Consider the following 12,614-nt stretch of genomic DNA (forward strand, 5'->3'; position numbering starts at 1 on the left):
TGATGGCTGTCTGAGAGATTTTCCAGCTCAAATACTTCATAAACCCAGGACTCTGTTCCTACCTTTACTGACCAGAGCCCCCTTCCTCCCTGGCTCCCCTCACAGATCGCCCAACCAGCCTCCTTGCAGTGAGGGGCAAGTGCTGTCTGCAGTGCAGCTGCACACTCATCTTTATTCACAGAAACGCAGCCCGTTTGCCTTTGGTTCTGCCTCAGCGGACGGCCTGTCAGCCGGTGGAGCTTTGCCACACTTTTCAGGAAAGCAACCCTGGAAGTGGCAACAGGCCTGAGAGTGAATATAACGAGCACACATTGGTTCCCACCCGCATGGGTCAGGGACACAGTGGCATTTTCCTCCTTCATGAATCAGAAATACAGGCGGTCCCCATGGACTGCAGGTCTCTTCTGTGAGCTCAGGCCCATTTCCATGACAACTGCAATTTTAACAGCGAGATTTCAAGCTCCATTGTCCCTGACAGACATTCAGGAAATATTCCCTGACGGAGTATCTGGCGTTAAAATAACACACCTCTGTCATGACCCCAGGAGTGGGCAAGGTCTTCAGGCTCCCTATAGAAGGATGATGCTAGCTAAGTCTGTATATATGTGTAGACCCATTTCTGTATGTTTTTGTCTCTGCCTTTTACCTTATATAAAGCAATCTGAATAGAAATCCTTTGCCTTCAAGAAAACCACATTCCTGAGTACACACTAAGTATCATTTCTGCATTACATGGGTTTTCATTTTTAATTCTGAAGTCACCTTAAGAAGTGGGTATCATTGCTACAAATAAGGAAACTCAGAGAAGGGAAGTGATTTTGCTCAAGGTCACACAGCCAGGAGATGGTGGAGTTAGATATGAACCTAGTACCACCTGGTACCTACAGAGTGACAGCCCAGCGTCCCGTGGTAGTTATCCCAGTGTTCTCCTCACTCTATCTAGTTAAGATATCTGAGCCTCAGCTCCTTCCTTTGAAAAACGGGAATAAGCAGGAATAGACCATACATCTCAAGCCCGTTCCCAATGCCACGCACCTCACTGGTCCTTCTGATAGGATTGTTGCGACTGTGGCCAAAAGGGAGTAAGGCAGATTAAAGGGCTCTGGAAGTTGCAAAGGGCTCTCCAGTAGTAAGACATTAAAGGCAGAGCCCTGTTCACCTGATAAACACTGACAATGCCTCCTGTAAGCCAGATGCTTCTACACCTATTATCTCATTCAATACTCATTTAACAAAGAGGCAGTGCTGTCTGCTGGTTAAGGACATGGTAGTAGAGGCCAGAACGCCTGAGTTCTAACCGGGTCCCACATTTACTATCCTTGTGCCTTAGGCACGTTTACCTCTCTGTGCTTCAGTGTTCCATCTATAATGCAGAGAGTGGTTTTGAAAGTTAAATGAATTAATGTGTGGACAGAGCTTAGTGCCTGATTTTTAAACTCTTCCCATTGTGGGGAGATAAATCTCATTCAAATGCCCAGTTCCATCTTCAGCTTCTCTCTAACCTCTCACACCCCAAACCCAACTCTTTTGCAGATCTTGTTGCATCTGCTCCAGAAGTGTCCTCATACCCCCTGCTGATATCCACCTCGCACAGCACCTGCTCCAGGTCAGCCTTCCCCACCTGTCTCCCTGCTGCCTGCCTTGTCCCCTCCACACGACAGCCAGTGACCTTTCTGGTCACAAATGCAACTATGTCGTGCCTCTCCTTAAACCCTTCACCAGCTTGTTCTCACACATAGGACAAAGTATGCCCTCCCAGGCTCTTTCTGGCCTGACCCCTGCCCTCTCCTGGCCTTGCGCTATACTCATATACTCACACCATATTCTGGCTCTCTGAGCTGCACTTTCACACCCCGTGCCTTTGTCTGTGGCATCTGCTACCTGGATTTCTTGCCACACCTGCTCTGCCCATTGATTTCCAGCTCACCTTGTCAGGGGCAGTGTCCTGCTTCCAGGAACATGTGCTTACCTCCTGGAGTTCCTAAAGTGTAAGGCTTGCACCTTTATTAGCATTGTTTCACAACTGCACAGAACTTCATCTTTTGGCTCATTTTTATATGTCCATTTCCCGCATGAGACCATGAGATCCTTCACCCCAGAGACTACAGCTTGTTCCCACACAGCTTCTTAGCTGGGTGACCTGCGGCAATAACTTAACCTCTGTGTTTCAGCTGTTTTTTGGGTTTTTTTTGTTTTTTCTATTAGTGGAGCTAATCGAAGTACCCAACTCACAGGATTACTTAAGATAAGTAAAAGCTCACGACACAGTGAATACCAGCCTATGAAGCCCAATGCTTTATGCTGAATGGTCTGTGTCTGTGCATTTGAGGAAGCAGGGAAAAGTTTCCATTGCTTTTATCAGTTTCTCAAAGGAGTCTATGGACCCAGAAAGTATTTAAACCAGTTTAAAAGGTGCCCAATAATTAAAGTTTTATTTTGGATCCATTTTGTTCTACATGCTCAGATATAAAGGACAGCAAAAAGAAAAAAAAAAAGCAGAAAAGAAAGGGAAAAAAGAGAAAAAAGGAGAGAAAAATCCAAACACTGTACTTGGAAATTGCAGTAAAGAACTGGGGCTATTTTGGAAGAGAGAAGGTCCTAAGTAACTGAGAAATATCGTCCAGAGCCTCTAGGAATATCACTGTGGAAGAGGAAGAAACCTGTGAACAATTCTGAGGGCAAAAGGCAGACTCTTCCCTCTGCATACAAAAGACTTTCCAACAACAGAACTGTCCAAGAGTAAAGCAGGCTGCTGTGTGAAGTGGTGATCTCCCTGCCCCTGGAGGTGGGCAAGGAGAGGGTACTTGCAATTCCTACACTAGAGGGGGGATTGGGGGTGGGGAAGAAGCAATGGACACTCTTTTCTGCCGCCTCAAATGCACAAACGCTGAAAAATTCACATAATTTAAAAGGTTCCTTTCAACTTTGAGGTTGTATAAGTCACATATTTGCTTCGGATTTAATCCCTAAGGGGCTATGAATATGGTCTGATATAAAGTACATGGCAGCATAACTTGGGGACAGGTACAAAATCTCGAACAGCCACGTATTTGCTTTATGCAATTCTGCATCAGATCCGTGGAGTTTTCCCATGGAACTGACCCCAAGTTCTAACACCAAGTAGTTATTCAGTCAAGACCCTGGGGAAACATGTACTTTAATGATTCAACATATATATATGGAAGATTCCTCTTGTAAAAGCTTGCTCTCAGTGTGAAATGCAGTGAAGCCCATTAATATGCCAGATCTGCCTTCTCCCCACTGCCAAAGTACCACTTGGGAAGTCTTTATTTTTTACCTCCAGAAACCCTTCATGCCACCCTCATCTCCTTCTGGATGGTAACTACCTAAATGCTAAATCCATGGATAGGACATTTGTTAAGGTCAATTGCAAGAGTGTCTAAGACCTCACTCAGCAAAGATGCACAGCTTGCAATCTAGTTTTTATTCATCCACTCACAGAATATGGAGTCCCTGCTATGAGTCACCAATGCATAAGAGTGCTCCTGAGGAGATGCTGAGGAAAAGTAGATGTTGTCCCAATCCTCCAAGTGTGCACAGTCAAGTGGACAAACCGAAGTTACCCAAGTGGGAGCGCACCTGGGGCACAGGCCCAAGGAAGGAGTAGGAAGCGGAAACTTCGTATGTCCATAGCCATCACTTCCCTCCTTTTACCTGTTTACTCTTGTTTTCTAGACCAGCCTCTCTGTGAAGTATCCTAGATCCCATTCCATTTCCTAAACCACCAATTCAGAGTTGTCTTTTCTCACTAAGAGCAAAGTTAGGATTTGGTCTTTGCATCTCTCTACGGCAATGAATCTCAACCTTTCTGTGTTCCGGACATAGTTACAAATGGTATAAAAATTTGCAGCAGTCCTGAAGGGATTAAAGACATAAAACACCACCAAATGAGTCAGCAGCAATCACTACCATGTCATCCCAACTACAGTGTGACTGTGTCCATCTCAGAGGGCCTTTAGTGTCTCCTTAATTGAACTTGCTTACTCTTCAGCACCATGGCGCTGCGCCGTCCACTGCCCTGACCCTGTTCTCTTATATGCTCAAGGGGCAAAGGCTTCTGATGTCCCCTTTCCATTACAAGAGCTTCCTTTTCCTCACAAAAAAATTAGACTCTATTCCATACTGTTCTGTTCGTGAGTGCTCAGGGATCCACCTGATAGATGTTACTAGAACAATTTGTAGACTTGGTTGTAGTAAACATAAACTTTAAATGCTGATCAAAATTTAGCATCGCATCTACACAGGATTTTTTCAGTACACCACTGTGCTCGCAGCACATGGGCTGAGAACCACTGGTTGCTGGAATATCTTGCATTTTCCTATCTTCCACCAGTGCCTCTTGTACATGGGTCCTTAATCTCTGTCTCTGGGCCTTGCCTCTCACCCCCATGCCGTTCTAACTGCCCAGTGAGACGCCTCAATTTGGTGATCAATCCTAACTCTAATTCAGCCTAGGAAACGATGCAGGCCTTTTCTTCCAAACTCACCTCTTAAACTTCCTGACCACCTCATTATCAGCTCCAACAGGTGTTTATTAGCATCTCTAATGTGCCACGCTGTTCACATTTAATCCTCGTATCTGCTCCGGAAAGACTGACACTGTGCTCCTCGCCATCAATTTAGGCCTTGATTATGCAACTTGCTTTGGCCAATGGTTATGAGCAGATATGAAATGTGCCGTAGTTGAGCAGGAGCTCGTAAAGGCATTTGTGCTTCAAGCCTCTGCTCCTTCAGCCTGTGTCTCAAGGTGAGGAGATACAAGGAGCAGACCCATTGTTCACAACAGCCAGGGGCAAAGCTACAGCCAATCCAGGCCCTCATGCAACATGAGCAAGAAATAAATGTGTGTTGCTGAAAACCATTGAGACTTTGGATTGGTTGCCATGGAACAAAGCTAACTAATACACCATCTTGCAGTAAGAATAATAACCGCTAACCCGTAGAGCATATACTATGTGCAGGTACTATTCTAAATATCTCACATATATTAAGTCATTTAATTCTCAAGGGAAAAAAACCCTATGGAGTATTACTATTATTACCATTTTACAAGTTAGAAAATGGCTGCATAGAGAAAATAAGTGATTTGCCAAAATTACACAGCAAGCAAGTGGAGCAGCTAGGATTCAAATCCAAATAGTCTGGCTTCAGAATCCACAGTAATATATAATGTGGCCTTTATTATACCATCCTCCCAGTTCAAGAACTTCCAGAGGCTTCCTATTACCCACAGAATAAAGTCAGAATACCCTATAACTAGGAGCTGAATTATCTAATCTAACTCTGTAAAGAAAAGGAATCTGAGGCCCAGAGAACTGACTTGTCCAAGATCAAATACCCAATTTGCATTTAAGTCAGACTTAGAACCCATGGGCTATTTCCATCACTTCGGGTGCATTCTGCCTGACTCCCAAAGCTTGTAGAATTCCCCAATCCCCCAGCCATTCAAATTTATTTCAAGATCCTCACCCTCGGATTTAGCTACGTAAAACTCCTCACTCTCTTCTGACAACATTCATTCCCTAGCCCAGGTCTTGACCCTGCTGTTCCACCTGCCTTGCATTTTCTTCCTCTGTCTCCACCAATCAAATCCCTCAACACCTAGCTCATGTCATCCCCTAAGCCCCAAGAGGGCACCTCTTATTGCCTCTGCCAGTGCTGAGCCCTCCCTTCCCTGAACTTCTCTAACACCTGTGCTCTATTCCACACTTACCCTTTGGCCATTTTTAAGTCGTTCCATGTATGTGCAATTTTTCACTTAGATGGAAAGGTCAGGATCATGAAATACATATTTTTTAACTGCTCGTGACACCTTGCACCGTTCAAGGAACAAAACAGTTAAGATATGCAGTTAACAGTCGTTGATTACCTGCCATTCTGAATTTTCATCTCCTCAAAGAGAGCCTGAGTTCAGGGAAGGGAACTATCGTCTATCTGTTAGCCACTTACTATGTGCCTGGTACATTCACATATGTCATATCATGTGTTTCCAGGTATTCAGTCTTGGCCAAGTTCATTACAAGACACAGGCAATCAGGGCTAAGTTGGCATCGTTATGTTATGGAAGATGTCACAACTCAGTATCACTTGCATGCTCACAAACACTTTTTAAGAATTTAATTTAAAATAATTCTTCCCCAAAGAAAATGGCCCACTTCTTCCTGTCTGATCATGAACTTGACCTAACTGAGAGTGTCTGCTTCTCTGCCCTGGATGACAGAAGCTCTGAATCAGGACCATATGTCCAGAAGCACACCCACAGTGGTCCAAATCACTGGCAGGTTTGGTCTCTGCTCTTCCTTGAGCCTCAGTCTTGCTATTCTACTTCCCTCTGATTTCACTATATGCAGGATAAATCACTCTCGGCATCTCAAATCCTTTGCATAAAAAGGCAACGAGATAAACTAAATACTTATAGGTAGGCTGAATGCCATCCTCAGGAAGAAGCAAGTTTTTTGCATATTTGTCCATTAGAATAACTAATTCAGTCCAATGTAATTTTTATTTAATGATCTCTTTCTTCTCTGCTCATCTTTACTGTTTTACTGTTTGATCTAACACACACACACACAGACACACACACAAACACACACACACACACACACGCGCACACACACAGACAAACACAGAGATTTCAATCAGACAGTGACTATCTTACCAGGCAGACCAGCCCATCTACCCTCCCTGCTTGAACAGGACCTCTTCATTCCTCCACAAGACATTGAAGAAGCTTCCAAGTCTCTATAATCCTCAGTTTACTCTTTGGGAAACAGGCTGCCTTCCTCATAGGACTGTTCTGAAAACCCAACGAAAGATCACGGAAATCCTTTTGAATGCTGTAATGGTCTGCAAACTCATGATGTCGTATCTGTAATAACAATACTTCATAACCTTCGTGGTGGACACTCCTGGCTCCCCCTTCAGTGGCTCTGCTGGGACAGCTGCGTCTGCAGGGCCACGAGCCCTGTGCCTTTGTTTGCTCAGAGCCACACCCAGGATGCCCTTACTCACTTAACCACCGCAGTGGGCACCGAAAAACCCTTTTAACTAAATTAATCCCGCTATGCCATTAATTTTTGAAAAAAAAGCCACACATGAAAGAGAGCTTTATTAATGCTTTAAACAATCCTTGGGGGCTGAAGCCAAGTGTTTTGGCTTTTTCCCTCTTCTCTATCAGGCTACTCTAGCATCTCAGAAAAAGGCTGAGGCAGAGAAAAGAGGAAAAGACACCATAGTCCACATGAGTAGAGCATTTTTGTGATTCAGCCGTGCCCCTGCCTTTGCCCACACTGTGCCCTGTCTGGAGTGTCCCTTTTCGTTCTCTGCTCACATACTCTCTCTCCTATCTCTGATTTCACTGCCGAATCTGAGACCTTACCCCCTTTGTTCAGATGAGCAAGCTGAGGCCCACAGGAGCACAGTGACCCAACATCAAGCAGGTGGGAACCTGGAGATGCAGCTGACAGCTGTATCTTGGTCCTTTTTTAAGCCCCCCCGGGTCCCTCCACAGGCCACACATACCGTGGCTGCCAAAAACATCTTAACCATCTCTAGGATTCGCTCTAACTGCACAGAGAAGCCACACTTGGTCACAGAGGTTGGGCTCCTGCAATGCTGACTTTCCTTCAGTTTCTCCAACGGGCCACACTCTTTTGCCACAGAACCCCTCCCTCCTCCCCCACCAGGACTAGGCTGGGTGTCCCTGCTGTGGTCTCCTCAGCCTCTTGTACTTCCCTTTATAACACCCCCCCACCAATATTTTGTTGCTATTTCAGGCTGAAATGCCAGTCTTTGCTAAACTCTGTGAAGGCAAAGGGCATGCCCATCTCATGCCCACTTTCCTTAGCACCCAGACAGTGGCAGGCACAGACCAGGTGCTTATTATTAACTTACCAAATCAGTTCTATTGATTGAACAGGTTACGGGTGCAGCATGTGGAAAGCGACAATGCCTATCCATTCATTTAATGGCAGTCTGGTTCCTGTCAGACCACGTACATTATCAGCAAAAGGTCCTCAGGAAGCTGTGGGTCTTACAGAGGAGCTCCATCCAAGTCCATCCTCTCTGGCGTCTCCTTTAAACCACACATTTTTCTAGCTGGAGTGGACTATGTGGGCCAAACTAAACACAAATGTTTCATCAAGGACAGCTTTCCCAGGAAATACGGGGCATTTTCAGCATCTCTCCTCCGCATGCTATTGAAGCTGTGGGATCCACTCCATGTGATTCTCTTTTACACACGGGTTGACTACCTGCTTCGCACAAAGGACTAAAGCAGCGGGATCAGCCAGCAGTTCTGAAGCCCTTACTGTGTGCCTACCAAACACTAAGCACTTTGCCAGTGTCCTCTCAGATGCTCAAGGGTCCTGTGAAATGGCCAGTGCTAAGCCCACTTCGGATATCAGAGCACGGAGGCTCAGAGAGGAGGCACCGCAGGGATGCACACCCAGATCCGTCTGCTGCAAAAGCCTGGGCAGTTTATCTCCACTCCAGAGGGCCACAGCCCGCAGGCAGGGTGACCGTTGCGGCTGTGCAGGCAGAACTACACAACTCCGGAGGCACTGTTCCCACACACCTGCCTCAAAGACCATCTGGCTAAACTTGCTTCTTGGAAACCGGGATCCTGAATGGGGCACAGACCTGCCATGGGCAATAGCCACAAAGGTACTCCGGGTTCCTGACTCATCAGTCACTACATCTCCTCTACCTCCATCTCCTGCCTCAGTTCCCCTGGGGTCAGGGTTGGAGAGTCGGAAAGCCCGGACCGGCTCATGCAAATATCCAGTTCGTTCCTCCCACACTGCCTAGCCCAGGGCAACCACATCCCTTCCATTGATTCTTAGCCGACTACAGTGTTAAGGGATTGGTCACTTATACCGCTGTGTCTCAGAGGGCAAGGATTAGGGATGGGCAAGAGGTGGTCCCCACCCTCAGGGGGCACATCTCTGGATGGTAACTCAGCAAAGGTCTGCTGACAAGAACTGAAGCTGGGCGGAAGAGGAGTTTTCTAAGAGAGACTCAATCCAGAGTTGGGCAGAATGCAGGGCTGTTCTGGGCAGGCGAGGGGTCCCAGTTCTTTCCCAACCTTCCTCTCAATCGCGCCCCCAACCAGTGCTCCAGCCTCTGAGAACTTTATGTGGACAATGCCTCCTTCGAAAGATTTATTGAGAAGATTCAAGAAAACAAGATCCACAATACACTGGGCAGGCAAGTGGGAAATGTCAGCTTCTTCCCCCCTACCCAAGGCTGCCCTCTCCAAGGTGTTCTGGGACCATCCCTGAGCCTGGATTCTGGATAAAGGCGGATGCTAGGTCTCCTGCCCTCAAACCTCAAGCACTGCCCTGGAGGATTCCATCATGCCTTCCAGCACCTGGCTGCTCAGATATCAGCCACCCAAGGCCCATGGGTTTCACCAGCACCTGTGGTCCACATCCCTCAGGAATGGTTTGGTTCAACTCTGGTGCCAGGCAGGGAATGGGGTGGAGGCCAGGTCTCTGGACCCGCTGTGTCCTCAGCTCCCCACCCTGAGACAAAGCATAAAGACCAGGGATCCTTTGTTTCCGGCCACACCCAGGGACACCGAGGACAGCTCAGCCACCGCCACCATTCCCACCCCCCGGTGTTAACCCTTCCCGGGACACAGCCGCCAGGGCCGCCCCATCAGGTTATTTTTAGCTGCAGTGAGGAATGGGAGGGGCTCCTCCATCATGGCGCTGTCTCTAGGTCCAGACTTCCACTTCATCGGTTTGGGCGGGGAGTGAGGGGGCGGGGGGGGGGGAGGGGCGGTGGTCGATCATTTTCCTTACTCTGGCGGGGAAGAAACGCTGCCGCGAGGTGCAACAGCTAGACGGTGCAAAGGCCGCCCGCTGGAGGCTCAGCTCCAGGGCCAGAGGGAGGGGGTTCGGACACCGCGCCCCTCCCTCTTTTGTTCAGCTCCGCATCCTCTGGGTCCACGCCATCCGCTGCAAGCCCGCGGGGAGAGGGACCCGAGGCTCCCGCCCCGCCCCGCCACGCCGGGCTGCCCTCCCCCCCATTGTCCCCAGAAGCTGGGGGGAGGAGGCTGCAAGGCCGAGACCGGCCCCGCCCCACCCGCCGCGACGCAGGAAGCCCCTCGGGGGCCGCCCCTTAGGTTCCCCAGCGGATCCCGACCCCGGCGGCGACCACCACCACCTCGCCAAGAGCGGCGGGGCCAGGGCGGGGGCCCAGCTTACCGTGATATGCGGAATGCTCTTCTTGCCCTGGTAAGACATGGCCCCCCTCTGGCGCCCTCCGCCCGGCCGGTGGACCTGTGGGGCTGGCTTTCGCTCTGTCCGGCTCTCTCTCGGTCCCGCTCCCCGCGGGCGCGGTGACAAAGACCCGAGCTCAGTGAAGACAGGGACGGAGGCTCGGCGCCCGCGGCTGCCCACGCGCCCGGCTGCCCCGGCTGCTCGGCCCGCCCGCCGCCGCTGCCGCTCCGGCTGCCAGCACCGCCCCGCTCCGCGAGGAGGGCGGGAGGAGGAGGGAGAGGCGAGGGCGGGAGGAGGGGGCTGCAGGCAGACAGCTCCTCCCGGCGGCGCGGAGCCGAGCCCGATTCGCCCCTCTCAGCTCGAACCAGGAAGCGCTTCCCCGCATATCCCCCCCACTCCGCCCCCCGCCCCCTCCCCAACCGCCCAGCCCCGCCGACCCCCGCCCTGCGCACACGCCCTCTGCTGGGCCCCGGCCTCGCTCTCGGATTGGGTAGGTCTGGTTTTCAGGGCTCCTTTAAAAGCCAGAGATGAACTTCGGGTGCGCAGGCAGAGGCCGTGGGCAGCGCCACAGGTGTGCAGCACTGCATCTGCAGGCCTCCCCGAACATCTGCGTGGGGGAGGGAGTGTGGGCCGGGTGTCCAGAACCCGCCCCGGCTGCTGGTGCGCTCGAGGACCTCCAGGATCCAGCCCAGGCCTCTCGTTCCACAGCCTGCGTTAGTCCCTCTGCTGCGCCACTCCCTGAATAGACCAAGCACATCTCCAAGCCCAAGTCCAAGCCTTTATTCAAACTGTGTCCTCTCTCTGAATATCTTACCTCAGACAGAAGCCTATCTATTCTCCCAGACTCACCTCCTAGGGCTTCTCCATAAAGCCTTTCTCTGCCACTCCTCCCACCCCCATCATTGAACCAGCCTCCCTCCCTCCCTGCAGCAGGGACCCCAGAGACAAAGCCCTAATTAGTGGCTGACCTGCTCTACCGCCTGCAGCCCCTCTCTCATCACAGGGCCCCCTGCCATTGGGGCCACCGGCTTATCCCCAGAGCCTTGTCTACCAGGCAGTAACTGATGATTGCAGAGCCAGACCATTGGCACTAAGGAGCCCAGAGCCCCCAGACAGGCTAGCGGTCAGGAGGGGGAAAAGGATGTCCTGGTTCCCAGTGGAGAGTGGACACCAGCCCCAGCACCCATAATCCAGATGTTGCTTTGGGGAGAGGTGGGCAGGAGTCCTGGGCTAGCTTGATTAACTTCTTGACAGAAGAGGGAAGGGGGGGGAGCCCTAGCAAGCCCCCATAGGACTAGACAGGTGCCTCCCAAATCCAGGCAGATTAAAATGCCAACCTTCTACTTTCTGCCTATAAAACCCAAACCCACAGGCTCGGTAAAAAGACCCCACCTTCTTTACTTCCAGTTGCCACCCAGAGGGAGGGGTGCCAGGCCTGGTAAAGCTCCCACCACTCAGGTTAGGGCCTGAAGCCTTTACCTCCACTGCCACCTGGAGGCCAGTCCTCCAGTCCAGGACAGAAGGCCAGAGATGCCTGGGCCTTAAAGTGGAGATAGGGTTGTATGTTCATAAAATAGAAACGGCTTAGTATTCCAGGAACATTAGGCCATAAGTTCCCCATTTCACAGGTGCGAAATTGAGGCTTACAGAGATAGAATGAAATCTTAGATACAAAGCATGTTAGCTGCAGCAGAGCAGTATCTGGAAGCCAGTTTCCTGCACAACTTGTCTAGAGCTCATTCTCGGCTCTGAGTTGGGTCCTAAATTCTTGTTGCTGACCGGAAATTGCAGGTCTCCCTCTCTCTGACTCTACATCCCCTTCCTCAGCGTTGCTAAGGGCTAGGTTCCACGAACCAGGGCCCCTCCCAGGCTTCAGTCTGGGCAGGGAAGCTCCAGGATTGGAGAGGAGACCTCCTGCGTATCGGGGGAGGGGCCCGCGTCTGCTATTGGCCAAACAGACCACCGCTCCCAAGTGGACTTCCCGGGTACAAAAGCGCCGCAGTTGCACAGCCTTGGGCCTCTGCAGACGCTGCGCCTGCGCCGCAGAAACCCCTCCTCCCTCCCCGGGAAAGAGCTTTACGGACGGGGGGGAAGGGCCCCGGCACCCTCTGCAAAGCTCAGGAGGAGCGAGGCCCGCCGGCCCACGAACCCGAACCCCGTGGCTGCTCGGTCCGCAGAAAGTAAAACTCTCCCCCCCAGGGAGACCGCGAGCACCTAGGCTCCACAGTCCCGAACCTCGCGTGCTCCTGGAGCCCTTGGCGCGCCGGAGGCGCTGCCTTTTGTCCAGTACCCGAGAAGCCATGGAGAAAGAGAAGGCTAGAGGGGGGAGAGGAAAGAGGAGTGGGAGAAGTGAAGGGATCAGCGTCC

The 12,614-nt window shown here is 50.7% G+C and overlaps 1 protein-coding gene across 2 annotated transcripts in view; it reads right to left on the reverse strand.

Moving 5' to 3' along the window:
* The window catches only part of CRMP1 (collapsin response mediator protein 1), a 72,363-nt gene that overhangs the window by 57,555 nt on the left and 2,194 nt on the right, over positions 1-12,614 (reverse strand). Inside the window, exon 1 of one of the 2 annotated variants that reach the window (XM_082389995.1) lies at positions 10,233-10,605. The exons of the other annotated variant lie outside the window; for it this stretch is intronic. Coding sequence (XP_082246121.1) covers positions 10,233-10,271 — 39 coding nt within the window. The 5' untranslated portion in view covers positions 10,272-10,605. Of the gene's footprint in view, positions 1-10,232; positions 10,606-12,614 lie in introns of those variants that run through there. 2 annotated transcript variants of the gene reach the window in all.

Source organism: Balaenoptera borealis (genome assembly GCF_965194805.1).
Source record: "Balaenoptera borealis genome assembly, chromosome: 4".
NCBI classification, from domain to species: domain Eukaryota; kingdom Metazoa; phylum Chordata; class Mammalia; order Artiodactyla; family Balaenopteridae; genus Balaenoptera; species Balaenoptera borealis.